At 34.8% G+C, this 15817-nt stretch overlaps 2 protein-coding genes and 2 long non-coding RNA genes across 6 annotated transcripts; 1 reads left to right on the top strand and 3 right to left on the bottom strand.

The window, feature by feature from the left end:
* Nucleotides 1-1104: 1104 nt before the first annotated feature.
* LOC106367263 (V-type proton ATPase subunit E2) lies at nt 1105-2350 on the top strand. The gene is made up of 5 exons (XM_013806997.3): nt 1105-1383; nt 1460-1616; nt 1701-1903; nt 1993-2092; nt 2169-2350. Exons 1-5 carry the CDS (start codon nt 1181-1183, stop codon nt 2211-2213), a joined length of 708 nt encoding a protein of 235 aa, XP_013662451.1. The 5' UTR covers nt 1105-1180; the 3' UTR covers nt 2214-2350.
* LOC106367262 (BTB/POZ domain-containing protein At3g08570) lies at nt 2345-4702 on the bottom strand. The gene is made up of 4 exons (XM_013806995.3): nt 4461-4702; nt 4306-4372; nt 3086-4231; nt 2345-3013 (listed from the first exon to the last, which is right to left on the bottom strand). Exons 1-4 carry the CDS (start codon nt 4529-4531, stop codon nt 2474-2476), a joined length of 1824 nt encoding a protein of 607 aa, XP_013662449.1. The 5' UTR covers nt 4532-4702; the 3' UTR covers nt 2345-2473.
* A 3036-nt stretch (nt 4703-7738) lies between these two features.
* Nucleotides 7739-10470, bottom strand: LOC125577618. Of its 3 annotated transcripts, none has more exons than XR_007316034.1 (6): nt 9235-10470; nt 8973-9107; nt 8847-8898; nt 8661-8718; nt 8188-8281; nt 7739-8097 (listed from the first exon to the last, which is right to left on the bottom strand). It is a non-coding gene; the product is annotated as an uncharacterized LOC125577618 (long non-coding RNA). The 3 variants fall into 3 exon arrangements; XR_007316035.1 differs by having other exon boundaries at nt 8847-8907; XR_007316033.1 differs by lacking the exon at nt 9235-10470 and having other exon boundaries at nt 8847-8907; nt 8973-9202.
* A 1480-nt stretch (nt 10471-11950) lies between these two features.
* On the bottom strand, nt 11951-15658 carry LOC125577619. The gene is made up of 2 exons (XR_007316037.1): nt 12406-15658; nt 11951-12292 (listed from the first exon to the last, which is right to left on the bottom strand). It is a non-coding gene; the product is annotated as an uncharacterized LOC125577619 (long non-coding RNA).
* Between the last annotated feature and the right edge of the window lie 159 nt (nt 15659-15817).

Here is a 15817-nt window from a genome sequence, read left to right on the forward strand (position 1 = left end):
CTGAAAATTAACATTTTTTTTTAATATTCCGTAAAACCAAATTAAAATTTTACCTAAAAATTAACATAATAAATAATTAAAGAAAAAATATTATAAAATTAACTTTTAAACCTAAAAATGAAAACATAAACTTATACTAAGTTATTTATAACAAAAATAAACTAATACTGTTATATCAATTTTTTTTTTCTGTTAACATTTTTTTCGAATGATATAATAAAATTTTATTCAATTTTAGTTTTCTAAACATATGAAAAATTTAATCAAAAAGTTTTATCATGTTTTTTGAGTTTATATGAGATCAATCGGTATCATATTACAGGTTAATAGCGGATTTTTGGATTGTTATTAGATTTATCATATTTTCTATGTTATTTTTTTGATGATCATATTTTATAGTTGGAAAATTCATATTATTATGATTTGGCTAAATTATATTCCATATTATTATTATTTTACATATGTTATTGTTTTTAAATTGTTCGGTTCGTAAGCATAAGGTTAGTATTTCCTTCACTTTCATAATATAAAGACCGAATAATAAGGTTTGATAAATTGTGTGATACTTAAGAGAATGACCAAATAAGAAAGTAAATATCAATGAAATTTTGATAAGGTGGAAAAACAAAAATATCACACGTATTTTTATAAAGATGTGTAATATAAACATAAGATATTAGAATATGGGTCCAAAACTTAATGACAACATTTAATACTAGATAAAAATAAAATCCTAAATTAATAGATTAGATATATTTGCAATGGCATGCTCCAAGCTTTTTGATGATTCTTTCCGCTAACAACAAAAGCAGCATGAGTAACTTAGGTTTCTTCACCCATAATTTAAAGCATTAACTAGCCAAAATGGAGTTATGCTCAGCCAAAATAGGCTGTTTAATTAGTAATAAAATTTTGATGAAGAGTAAAACCAAATTAATAATATGTTATTGGGTTTTATCGAACTTATTCATGTTTTTTTCTAAACAAGACTACTTCTTCACAATCTGTGATTCCAAAAATAGCAGTGATTTGATATAAAGAAAGAGTCAATGGTCCATGAAAACGAAGTTTTGGCACCAAAAAGTGGGTCTAGCTCCTCTCGCAAGAGTTATAAAATAGAGTTTGAGAAGGAAGTTTGTGATTGTTTTTGTTTGTGTGTGTGTGAGAGAGAGAGAGGGATATGAACGACGCAGATGTGTCAAAGCAGATACAACAGATGGTCCGGTTCATCCGGCAAGAGGCGGATGAGAAAGCTAACGAAATCTCAATCTCCGCTGAGGAGGAATTCAACATAGAGAGACTTCAGCTTCTCGAGACTGCCAAGCGTAAGCTCCGTCAAGATTATGACCGTAAGCTCAAGCAGGTCGACATCCGCAAGCGCATGTAAGCTTCTTCTTTGTTTATATCACTTTCATCTTCTTCCTCTCAGGCTTCAGACTAACTCCATTTCTCTCTTTAGCGACTACTCGACGCAGCTGAATGCAAGTAGGATTAAGTACCTTCAAGCACAAGATGATGTTGTCACCTCCATGAAAGACTCTGCTGCTAAGGATCTCCTTCGTGTCTCCAACGACAAGAACGCGTACAAAAAGCTTCTCAAGGCTCTAATCGTAGAGGTATTGATTTATTAACTTTCTATATATACTTATATTATCCTTGTCGACAAGTCCTTGACAGTTATAACTGTGCATGTACGTAAGAGTTTGCTGCGGCTGAAAGAGCCATCAGTGCTGCTGAGATGCAGAGAGATGGACAAGAAGGTTGTTGAGTCAATCATCGAGGATGCTAAGAAACAGTATGCAGATAAAGCCAAAGTCGCGTCTCCTAAGATAACCATCGACGAGAAAGTGTTCCTCCCTCCACCTCCTAATCCTAAGCAACCTGATTCACATGACCCTCACTGGTAAACTTCTTCCATCGTTTCAATCTATCTTTTTTTGCTTGTCACGTAATATCATCCACATGAGCAATGAGGGTGTCTTGATGGTGAAGCTCGGGAGGGGTGGTGCTAGCTTCTCAAGACGGAAAGATTGTCTGCGAGAATACTTTAGACGCACGTCTAGACGTTGCCTTCAGACAGAAGCTTCCCCAGGTTTGGAATCTTCTTCTTTAATTCTCATCATACTCCCAACCTCTCAATTTAGTCAGTTTTGTTTTCATCTCCACAGATCCGGACACGCCTCGTTGGAGCTCCTGAAACCTCAAGAGCATGATACTACCAAACCAAGCTTACTCTCTTGCTTAAGCCCCTTAATAAGTGACGTGACATTCAAAAGGATCATCACTTTTTTACATTTCTAATTATTTTCATCTTGACGAAGAGAATAAATTTCTAGTAATGCCATTTTCATGTCAACTTCTTCTAGAATTTTATTTAAGAAATCGCATTGCAAGATTTGTATACACTCAGACGTAGCCATAGACTTTGTTAAGAATACATGATATTATTATTAAGTGTTCCCTAGCTACCTTTTTAAAACATAGACTCTGTTCGGTTAATACCGGTTTTGCCCTTCAACCTAGGCCTGTTTTTGCGGTTAGCCTTCCGTCGCTTCTCTTCTTTAGCTCCACCACCAAATAAAGACATCCTCCCAATCCCTTTGGAAAGTGATGTCAGCAATGTTCCACCATGACCTGACTTCTCAATCATCCCGTGTTTCATCAAAACCTGCTCCTTCTCTAACTCGCTTAGCCTCACTCTCACCCTCGAGATCTCCAGCTTCAACTCTTTGTTCTCCCTTCTCAACGATGCGTAAGTGTCTCTCGGAGAAGTTGCCCCGCTCGGGACCCCGCTGCTGAGTTTCTGAGACGACATTACCATCCCTTCTTCCCCTGACTCTCCTGAAACAATGTTCTTCAGACGCAGCTGTTCCGAATAGAGCACTCGAACAACCATCTGCACCGGTAACCGATCGTTCTGAGCCGCGTGGCTGCATGCTTCTTGTGTAAGTTTCTTCGTGTCTACGAACTTGCAGAGACTTTTGCATTCTTGTTCGGTCAGCAACGGATGCCCCTAAACATTCATCACAAAAACATCAATACGAGATTCTTGCAAAACACATAGATGTTCAAGGCTAGTAGTTACCTTAAGAAACATATCAATAGCTCTGTAGAGACCATCATGCGTGACACGCACGTAATCCGGCAAAATCTCTATCAAATCCGTAAACTTGTTAAGACTCAGGAACGGGTCTGGTGCGATCTCCGCCAGGTACGCATCTATGATCAGTCCCACTTTAAGTAACGAGCTGTGGCACTTGGAATCAAGCAGACTCTCAGTCTCGTTGTCATCTTCGTTACGTTCTTCGTCCTCTATCCTCTTCAAGAAACAGACTAGTATCCTATGCACGGTCTCCACATCGTACATGGACTCTTCCTCTCGGACGACAGGTATGAGTAGATCATCGAGCGAGACTCTTTCAAGCTGATGAGCGATTCTCATCTCAAGCTCAAACCTGCAAGAGACGGAAACGTTTATAGTAACCCCAACCCTCAACATCCCAAAGAGGAAACTCAGAGGGACTTTGTCGTTGGGGAAGAGGCTAACGATGGCTTCAACTACGTTCCTCTGCTCGTTCTCAATAGTTCCAGAGTCGAGCTTGGTACGTTCTTGACGGTTTCTGATTCCTTTTAAAGACTCCTGAGAGTAATGCATTAAAGAAGTGATGATACTCTCGGACCGCAAGCCTGTTCTCGCCATGGCGGAGACAACACGTGCGTAATAGTCGATCCTAAGAGCAGAGAGGTCTTGGATCCACCACTCTGGTGGAGAGTCTCCTCTCTGGCTGGTTCTGTTGAGACGCGATAGTCCCAACACTAGCTGTTCTCTACATGCATTCATAGCTATAGCCTCCACGCACCTTTCAGGGACGTGGTAAGCTTCGGCTACGTCGTGAGGGTGAAGCAACAACTCGCAGGAGCAGAGGACTTCCACCGACTTCTCCAGGCTTCGAAACACGACCTGCTCGAGGTAAGTCTCGGTCCGTGCGATGAGATTCTCTTCTTTGTGGTCCTCTGTCATCTCGAGGTAACCGGCTGCGCAGCGGAGAGCGACCACGTTGGAGATGGTGATCTCGAAGTTGATGCCGTAGCAGAACTTCATGGCGAGCTCGAAGGTGTGGGACCCGCCTGGGAAGTCTCGGAGCTCAGTGTGGGAGAGGGTTCTTGAAGTGTCTTTCATCTCTGCTGCCACTAGCTTCCTGATCTTTCCACACCTAGCCACCAGAGGAAACTGCAATATTGAAAATTACCGTTTAATTGAATTTTGTTAAACTGCTTATGTGCGTGTTTGTGTAAGTCACTGACTTTGTGGAGTAGAAAAGGCTCTCCATCTACGACAATAGTGATATCTCCCGCAACGTCGGAGAATATGCTGCAATATCCTTCATTCATTAGTAAACATATATTGCAAAAAAAGGAACAAACTTGGACATGTAGAGTGAGAGAGAGAGAGAGAGAACCGGGTGGTAAAGGATTTGGAGAAGCTGGTGGGAGGAACAGGAGCAGGAGGAGGGTTGTCCGATGTACCCATCAAGAAGACCAAAGTCTCTGCAGACAATCTCTATGTCTCTGGTGTTGAGGAAAACCTTTCAAAAACATAGGCTTTGGGGGATGTTAGCTTTTCTTTTTTAACTTTATCTTTGAAAAAAAAAAGTAATTCCAAGTTGAACACTTTCTTTTTTCATCAAAATCTTTTGATTATTATTTTTAATACAGTTACACTTTAAGTTTCGTGATCTTGACTCCAAATAGTGTTACATGTGATTGGAAGCACGTGAGAAAAGAGGGTTTGTGTGGCACAGGGCTCCATAAAGACTCAATTATTATAGTCTATTGGGGACACACACACACATTCTTTCCCTTTACCAATTGAGATATCTGTTTTTCAACCTCTTTAACACTAAAACCACCTTCAGAAAAACCTTACTTTCTGGTATAAACAATCACAATTGTGTATTGGTCCACTATGTCACCACTACTTTTGCTCCCATTTCGTTTCAGCAAATATATGACATGATGATTTGAGGCCGGACCAGAAATCTACCCACTACTAGCAACAAAACAAATGGCATAAGGACACAGCCAATGCATCCTTTTTGTTGAATATCTTGTAGATTCTCAGTCACTAGATACATCACTGTAGTTTTTTTAACATTTAAAACCACCTTTCTGTCAACTCAAATTTATGTTTGGTATGTTCTTGTTGGAGCTTCGTTCTCTTGCTTCCTTTGGATGTGGACATGGTTGAAGATACTCACGTAAATACTTGGTTTTTAACTTATTTCTGCTGGTATCTGTCTAAATTTTCCATATATACACTAGTCCTTCTTCGAGTCAGTGTTCACATTCTCCAAGTGTTCCAAGGACATCTCTGGGGCTTAAACAATAAACTGTTGTTGTTGTTTTGTTTCTTGTCTTTTCTGAATGCCCCAAGGGATCACTCATTACGCTTGATGGTATGGTCTTCTATGTTTCTGCGTAACGGCTATGCGTGGTGTTTGTAAACTAGGCAGCTTGACTCATCTCATCTTTTTCGAAAGTAGTCTTTTTCGCTTTTCGTTTTCATATCTTGCAAGTAGTATTGATCATTTTTTTTATCAACACTTGCTCTTCAAGAAAACATCACTTGTAATTGTAAGCAGTTTATGCTCTGTTTTTTATGCCGACTACTTCGTAAACTCTGGGCAGTAAAGACGGAAATGCATGTGTCCTTCATTCGTGTTTGGTCCAAAGTTGTGAAGTGACTCGACTGTATGTCCTTTTAAAGTATAAGATAAATGTTATATATAAAAATAATTTTTATATATTGTTATTTGTATTCATTTATGTATTATATATATATAATTAAAGGGTGTTTTTCAAAACCAACCCATTTTTTCAAGTCAAACCTAAAATCAACCCTTTTTTTTTGTCATTACTATTCATCAATGAATTTTCCATACTATCCTTATGTTTTTGAATTATTTACAAAATTGCCATTATAATTTATTTTTTTATTAATTTCGAAATTAACAAAAAACCAAATACATCCTAAAAATTTCTTCTTATTTACAATAATGTCATCATCATCAATTTTTTCAACCACCATGAACCACCATTTTTGAACTCTTAAAGCTCTAAAATTCAATTTTCAACCACTTATCTCTCATTCTAAACTAATAAATCTTTATTTCTTTTCATTTCCTCTACATTTCCATCTAAAAATTTCTCATAACTTTCATTTTCATAATCACAAACTTCATATTTTCGAGTTTCTTCATCAGTAAATCGTCAAAAGTGCTTTTTTTGCTTATGTTTGAAGTTTGGACGGTTGAAAAGGTTGGAAATGAGCTTTATACCGGAAAAAGGTAACTATTTACATGGTTTTCGTCATTTTTCAGATCTGTGTCGCGATAGTAGACTGTTTTGTATGTCTACGCCTATGTGTAGACTTACGATGCAGTCTACTTGTCAACTCACAAGTCAATTTTGCAATTGACCAAAAGAAATTTTTTGGTAACAGAGACTTTCCTAGCAGTCTACGTCTTTACCTTTGGCAACAAAAACAAAAATTTAGGTAAACTTACTAAAACGTCTACGCAAAAGAGGTTAATTTTGCATTTGACCAAACTTTTGACTTTTCAAAGTAGACTTCACAGGATGTCTACAAAATGTAGACTGCCCGAGAAGTCTACAAAAGGTCAGTTTTGCATTTGACCAAAACTTTGATTTCGTTGAATAGGTTCGTTTTGTGTTTGACATAAAAGTTTAAAAATATTTCAAAAATTTATTAAATTGTAGACTTCATATGCAGTCTTTTAATATTAGAAAAAAAATGTAGACTGCGTGTAAAATCTACTTTTTTGTTTTGGTCAAATGCAAAACTAACCCGTCGGATATGAAAGAGACTTCATGCGAAGTCTTCACACTTGTAGATGTTCATTTCAATCTACTCGTTGAAAGTCAAACATGGTCAATTGCAAAACTAACCTCTTTCAAAAAAATTCAAACATGCAGACTGCATATAAAGTCTAATTCTGAAAGTCAAATCCTAAGTGAATTCTGGTCAATAGCAAAAACTAACCTGTTTAAAGTGTAGACTGAAAATGAAGTCTACTTTTATGAAATCACAATTTTTTTTCAAATATAAAAAGTAACTCGTAAAATTTGCAATTGCAAAAACTAACCCAAAAAGTAGACCTATTTGACAGTCCACATTAGTAAACTGAAAAGAACGTCTACATCTCCTTAGACTGAATATGGAGTCTACATAAAAAAATATATTAAAAGTGAATTTGTGTATTATTCATTAAGTTTTTTTAAGATTTTTTTGGTTGACAGTGTGTGTTAAATAATCCTAATGGGTTTGAGTGATTTTGAAAAAAAAATCTGTTATAGTTATGAAAGTATAATACATTTGATTTGACTATTTGGTTAGCTAATAATTGTAGACATATTTGTAAGTCTACGTTTATAATTTTATCAAGCATAAAATATTTGTTCACTAATTATGTAAACCGTATTTTTTACAGAAAATAGTTCAGTTACGGAAAATAGCTGGTGAAAGACTATTTGTGAGATTTTGAATAACTGTGTTGAACTTATGAGATGTCTTATTGCTTTGGAGTTGTCTTATATGTTAAAGTTGTGTTGATACTCCTATGAGTGCCACAAATGATTGCAATGCAAGAACTTGATCAAGTTATCCAAGACATAATGATATATTAATTTTTGAATTTATGTATGTTGAAAATGTCAATGACGAATACAAAACATCAAGTGTGTTAACCAAGTCTACTTTATGCTGAGTAGACTTCAATATTAGTCTTCTTTTACATAAAATTATAAGAGAAATCTCCTAGAAGCAAACTACACAAATTTGTTACACCAACAATACATCATTCTGATACAAAATAGTTTACTCAAATCTTTTTTGTGTTTTTCTGATTAAGTAAAACAAGACAACTCAGTTTTCATCAATAACAAAATCTACTGCTTAGAAAACGATATAAAGACAACTCTACTGCTGATCTCCCAGTGTCTCGGTTACTTGTACTGATATCAACATGATCATCTGTTACATACACGATTGTATTTGACCCATGAGCTGTTAAAACCCTGGAAATTTTTGAGAGAACCATTAGTTCAGCCATCATACTGAAACCAAAGAGACAAATCCTTATAGAGTAAGATGATTGCAGAGCTTACCTACAGTTTTCATGAATTGGGAGACATGCTTCATGAGTATTGTTTGTGAGACGATCCTTTTGAATCTCTTCGGTTACTCTATATTCAAACTTTCCTACAACACAAAAAGGACAAGGAGTTAAACCCATGCCATACTCCATGTTCTTTGGCTGTAACAATCACAAAATTAAAAAGATGAAAATAATTTACTTTTATGTTCCTAACATCGATGAACCCATTCTCTTTGATTCTCTTAAAGTAATCCTTAACATGTTCAATTAGCATAAACTCTAGATTTAATCTTTGACAGACAGAGACTTTATGTGAATCAAACATGTGAATTAGTTTGCATAAGAAGTCACCTTCACAGTCAATAAAAATCTGAAACACTTCTGACCAAAATATATAAAGAAACCAACTGAGATACAATCATTAAGAAACCAGAGTCCAGACACAACAAAATAACAATAGATCGAGACAATTGATACACTTACAATGTCGTCCTCAGCTGGTTTGTGGCAGTTATTCATCAGTGCCCAAGCCTTAACGTACCTACAAACAGAAATGTACAAGGCACAGTCATTAATAAAATCATATTACACGAACCAAGGAGCAAAAGACAGTAGAAAACTATAGAATAGAAGGTATTTAATCATGTTACACGAAGAAGAAGTTTTTACAGTTTTGGAAAATGTGGTTCAGCAGCTATATTCACCCTCCGTCGCACCGCGTCTTCGTTTCCTCCATAATCAATTACAATGAATCAGAAATGAAACTGAATCTCAGAAAGAGGGTAAGAGACTTACCTTTGAATCCAACTCAATCTCATCTCTCGAGTTCGAACACACGGAAGAACTCCATGGAAGTCGAAGTTAAGCTCTGTCTCCTCACCGCCGCTACTCATCTCCGGCTCACCACTGTCCTCACTCCCGAGACTCTTGCTGAAAAGTAATCGGACAAGAGGTGCTTACATTGGATTGTAAGGAAATACCCGAGCAAATAGAGAGAGAGAGAGAGAGAGAGAGAGAGAGAGAGAGAGAGAGAGAGAGGTAAAGAAAGAGATATTACAACAGGAGTAGAGGAACGGTAGTGACGAGGTGGACGGAAACGAGGTGGAGATGGTGATTCGGAGAGGACGGCGAGTAAGAAGAAGGAAGAGAGAGCCGCAACGGCGCTAGGTTTTGTGTTTTTACCAAATTTCACAAAATAAAATGTATTTATATGTTGGGTACTACATCCGGTTAGGTTAAACTTTTATGGTTTAATTTTGGTTAAGTTAAATTATTTTGGTTAAAATCTGGTTAGGTTAAAATATTTACGGTTTGGTAGACATATTTATAAGTCTACTAGAATTTTATTTTTCTTATATTTATTATTTAAAATATAATATGTAACCTTTTTATGATTTTTTTCTTCATTCCTTTAATAAGTTATTGTTTTATTAATTTTAATATATAATTTATTAAATTTATTTCATTATTTTAATAGTTAAAATATAAAATGACATATTTTTATCTTAAATAACAAAATTTAATTTTAAAATAATTTTTTTTTGTAAATACCGACTAAAGTAGACTGAAAAAGCCGTCTATAGTGAAGTAGACTTTATTGTAAGTCTACTAAACCCTAAACCACAAATCACAAATCCTAAATGTTTGCTTGGTAATAAAAAATCTCAATTATTGGTTCAAATATCCAAATATACAAAATATAAACTACTAATCATTAATATATAAATTTAAGTAATAAAACAAAAAAAATCTCAATCTAAAATCTAACCCTTAGAAATCTAATGAGATATAACATGTTAGAACCTTTTGTTTCTAAACTATGAACATTGTCTAACACTTGGTAACCAAATTAGTATATATTCTTTAAAATTGTTCAATTATATGAAAATTTAATTTATTTACTTTGTATTATCCATTATATTGATGATTAGTTAAAAATATCACAATAATTATTTTTATACATTTTAAAAATTAAATTATTTGATCAAATTAGAGTGTAGACTACAAAATAAGTCTATAAGGTAGACTTCGTATGAAGTCTATATATATGTAGATTTCTTTTATTATGTGTAGACTTCCGAAGGATATAAACGTAAAATACATTCTGTTTTTTTGTTTGGTCATAAGAGTTAAATAGTACTTTCACTACCTCTTTAGGTTGGTTTTGTATTTGACTGAAAGTGGGGTACACTTTTAGATTTGACTTGAATATTTGGGTTGTTTTTAGCAAATGTCCCATAATTAAATAAGAGTAAGCACATAAATCAAAACAATACATTTTGTTTATTTACGATACTCTTTTAGTAAATAAATCAAAACAATCATTTTATTTATTTTATATAGTATATAATTAAATTTCAATGACATGGATATAGATATATAGTATATTTTAATATAAATATTTATTATTGAGAATTAATATCTCATACGATAAACACAAAATTTCTAATGTGCGAATTTTTTAGTACAAATTTCAAAATTAAAATATTAAGGTTTCAATATAAATTTAGAAATTATCATATTTAAGTATTTTTCTATGTTATATAGTTTAATTTTAAACTATATTAATATATAATATGAATGTCTAGTAAATGAAACTTCATATTCATACGATTTATTATCATTTGTATTTTGTTATTACCAAAAAATTAAACCATTGATCACAAAAATTTTAGTGTGAGATATTTAACGTTTTTAGTAATTTATAGTGGTTTTAAAAATTCAAAATATAGCATATAAGAAAAAAAATTATTTTTTATTATATGGTTAATGTAGTTGTTTAAAATCTTTTAATAATATAAAATTAAACAAAAGAAACTAAGATACAAAAATTTTTATCAAAAATTTATTATTCATAATCATTAATTGTCATATATACGTTAATCATATTAGGTAATTCAGTAGATTTTATTTAAGGAAAGTACGAGAATATTATTTTGTACACTATTTATAAATTTAATAGTTAGTTTAATAAACATTATAATATAATTTAAGATGAACCAAATTATTTCTGCAAGAATTCTGAATTTCATTTTCATGGTGACACGTGGCTATAAAATAATGTTGTAATGTTTCTCAATTAATATATAACAGATTGGGTAGTTAGGTCCCATGGATTTTATTTAGCGACAGATCCAAAAATATATTTTATTGGAATTATCTACAATTAAAAATAATTTATTATAATAATAAATTATGTAAAATAGAATATATTTAAATATTTATTTTAACATATAAATTAACATATCGTTTAAAACACACAAAATTATTTATATGATTTAACATGTTTCTTTAATATTTTTTTACAAATATCTTTTTTGTAAAAAGTTAAAACTAACTACAATAAGCTAACACATACATACATGGAGATATAAATAGACTAACGTTACTATTCTAAAAATTGTTGACAATAGAAAACATATACTCCTTCTGTTTTTTGCTCAAAATAAAAATACTCATTTCGTTTCAAAATGATATATGTTTTAATTTTTCACACAGATTAATAAAACATATTAAATTTCAATATTTAATGCATAATTTTCTGTGATTATCTATTTCCTATAATTTTAAACCAATAAAAATTCAGAAACTATAATTAGTTTTCTTGAAATTTACAATTAATCATTAGTAGTTGATAAAAATTGCATTGAAAATTAAATGTATTATTTTGAAACAATATTTTTTTAGAATATGTATTTTTTTAAAAAAATGGAGTGAGTATAGAAGAGAAAAGTAAAATATGGGAACGAATCAGTAGTTGATGTGAGAAAAAATTACATCTAGAACCACTTTCTTATTTCTCTATTTCATTTTACTCCACATAGTGCATGAGATATACATTTTTTTATGAGATATACATTTTTTCATGATAGAAATACCTCAATGCCCTTCTAGTTAACCCACTTATTAAACCAACGATTCATACAAACATAAGTACATAACTAATTAAGGAGGCAATACAATGCATCATCAGTCCAGGAAAGATTCTAGGATCTTCCTTACACTTGAAACCTAAGCCAGAGTACTCTCTCCTCTAGTCACCTCCATTTACTTGCATACTGTATCTAGAACAGACATAAAGTCTCTTACAATCACGAACATTCTCAATAGCATCACTACAGCAAAGATAATCATAAAACAAAAGAACACATCACAAAAGGCACATTTTTTTTAGCTCAAAAGCAACAATCATCTAAGCAAAGGGAGGCACAACACAAGTTTGCATTACCAGAGGAAGGAGAAGAGAAGCTGTTCTTGAGATGTGTCTTCGTCGGTAACGAAGGAGTTGATGAAGACACCAAGTTCCTCGTCGTAGTTTCCGTTGAATGGGTTAACGGAAAATGAATCATAATCTCGTTCCGCCGCCGACCGTACTTACTCGCGTACCTGTCGCTGCTGTAAACCCCTTCGGATACAAATCAAATCTTCTTCTTTTCACTTTGATCCAGTCGTCTCTTCTCTCTCTCTCCACAAACGATTCAATTTTTCTTGCACGAAAACTTCGGAAATATCGACGAAGAAAGACCAAAAAAAATTTCTTCCTTTTTGCCTAAAAGGCATCTCCCAATAAGAAATAGACACATATGGGGTCCTTACCAGTTCTTAAAATGCTGTGTTTAGAGCAAGATTATCGCACGTCCTTGGGCTCGTCCTTAGGCTTTTTGGACTTAAAAGAAAATGAAAAATATGAGAGAAAATGAAGGACGGGCCTTAATACGGGACTTCTCATTTCGGTCCTTTACATGCCAGCTGGCATTTTTGAGCACGGGTCGAAGTCGTCTAGTGTTTGTCTCGACATTCGGTATCCATTTCAGCCTCTTCCTCTCCCGATTCAGTCTCGAAGGCAATGCAGTTGAAGAAGATTCTCCCAACGATTTCTCGCCGCAAACGAGATTCTCTCGGTTAGTTCGCAAGATGAGACCGATCTGTTGTCTCCACGGTCGACATCCTTCGATTCTCCTCCGTTTTCGAACCAAAAGGTATGCGTTCCTCTTCCATTCGAGATCCGTAGGATGTCAATTGAGATGATATGATTGGTAATCCATTTGATTATGGTTTATTATTGTTAATCTTGTGTGTGGATTCGGTTGTCTCAGTCCATAGGTATGAGAGTGTTATAGTTGATTTTTGTTGTTAATCTTTGATTATTAGTTCATCTGCCATTCGAAATCAGTTCAACATGTACTGATTTAAGTAGCTTTAATATTGCCTAGTCTCCGAAGTTGTGATTGTTTTGAAAAATGAGTGTCGAAACTTGGTAGTGTGTTCATGTTTTGTTGGTAATGTTGTTATTGTGTATTATTGCTTTGATGGTGTATGCGATGGACAAACATGAGTTGATAGGTTGTAGTTCGATTTTGTAGTAAGTATATTGGTTTTTAGTTATGTTTTGCGGTCTATTATTGCTTGTTACAGTTGCTTCTGATCACACATTGTAGTTTAGAACGAAAATTGATTGTATTGTAAATGAGAGTGTGATAGCTTTGTAGTTCAAGTACGGTATTAAGTTCTGATTAGACTTTGGTAGATAATAGTTAGGTGGTTGATAGTTATTGCTTTTTAGGTCTTTTATGTTAGCTCTTAATTTCTCTTTAAAACCAAAGCGTGTTATTACTCTCCTCAAAGCTCATCCTTCAGCTTTATTTGGAATTCTCTTTGCTCTGTCTTTCTTGCTATGGATTCCAGAAATCAAAGTAGCCAGTACTCTGGCTACATTGGCCTTCTTACGAGTCAACAACAATATGTTGTTCAGGAAAACATTCCTCCTGAAAGTTTTCCTTATAGTGTAAACATTGGAGGCTCCGATATACCTCCTTTCAGTTCGCAGCAAGCTCAGACTCCATCCCAACCTGATGCGACAACAGTGGAGCGTGTGGTGAGAAAGAAATGGACTCCTGCTGATGACGAGGTTCTCATCAGTGCCTGGCTAAACACATCAAAGGATGCTGTTATTGGAATGAACAGAAGTCCGGGACCTTCTGGAAACGCGTAGGAGCGTACTTCGCAGGTGCGACAGAGGCTGGTGAGAAGACAGAGCATGTCCACTGTAAGCAAAGGTGGCACAAAATAAATGATCATACCAACAAGTTCTGTGCCGCATTTGCCGCAGCAGAGAGACAAGTTACGAGCGGTCAGAGTGACAATGACGTTCTAAAGGTGGCTCATGAGATCTTCTACGCTAATAACGGAACCAAGTTTACCCTTGAGCATGCGTGGTGTGTCTTGAGGTATGAACATAAGTGGATTAACCTGAACCCTCCTAAAGCTGCTGTCAGTTCAAAGAGAAAGACTGGTGAGGACGCTTCCGAACCTTCAAGTACCAACGTTGGTGAGGGAGAGATAAGGCCTGAAGGTATAAAGGCTGCAAAAGCCCGAAGGAATAGCAGTCAAGGAAAGGCTGTTGAGAACTATAGGAACATGTGGGAGCTCAAGATGGAAGATTTGGCAAAGAAGGAGAAACTCTCGAAGCTTGCTGTACTAGACACTCTCCTTACTAGAAAGGAGCCACTTAGTGAGAGTGAAGAAGCTGTCAAAAATATACTCCTTGCTGAGTTGTTCTAATTTCTAAAAAAAAATCAATCTTTGTTTTCCGTGGTTGTGTTGCGTCTAAGATAATCCTATTGTTTCTTTTTGCGTTGAGTTTATTTTATAATGTTCTTTAATGTCTATGTTCTGTGATGCTATGTAATGGGAACAAGTCTTGTCTAATATAATGCTTCTTTATTTGATTTTGTTGCGTTGAGTTATGTATTAAGTTAATGCATGATTCTGTTGCCATGAATTATGTTTCATTAAGTAAAAAACTTATGTTCGTTTGCAGGTTACAGAAGAAATGGGGCTGGATTATAGCTACACACAGCCTTCAGAGTCGGAGGACTACGGTGAGAACTCAGCAGACAGTGGATACAGCGAAACAGAATTTAATATCATGCTGGACCAAGCCGAGATTGATGCCGCGCGGGTTGTGTACCCTCCGCAGCCAGAGGTTGAGTATGGCTTCCCGAAGGAATGCTATTGTGGTGGCCAACCGGTTGTAGAGACGTCTTACACAAGAACTGATCCTGGAAGAAGGTTTTACACCTGTGAGAACAGGGATGACGGAGATTGCCATGTCTGGAAGTGGTGGGACGTCGCGGTGATGGAAGAGATGAGAGCTATGTGTACACAGTGTGGCCTGCTGTCTCAAAAGGTAGATTCTCTATCATTTGTTACTGAGTACGAGTCAAAACTTATGACTTATGTTTCTGTTGTTTAAACTTCGACTAGAACTTGTACTTCTTATGTAACATGTTTATGTATAATATGAACACAAAGTTCACGGGTGTTTTGTACTTGGTATGCTTGTTGGTACATCAAATGAACACTAGGTTCACAGGTGTTTTTTACATCAAAATGAATAAGTTTCACAGGTGTTTCAAAACAACCAACATTCACGGGATGAATAAGTATAACGGGTGTTTCTTACATCAAAATCAAAACTACAACTCCTTTAGCTATATATATGAGATATCTCTTCTCATTTGAGCAACACAAATCATCCCTCTCTTTTTATTTTCATTTCAAATGGCCTCATCTTCTCATTATCATTACCACCAAGATAATGATGATGATATTGATCTTGATACCCCATTTGAAGAATT

This window comes from Brassica napus, chromosome A9 (assembly GCF_020379485.1).
Source record: "Brassica napus cultivar Da-Ae chromosome A9, Da-Ae, whole genome shotgun sequence".
In the NCBI taxonomy this organism is placed as follows: domain Eukaryota; kingdom Viridiplantae; phylum Streptophyta; class Magnoliopsida; order Brassicales; family Brassicaceae; genus Brassica; species Brassica napus.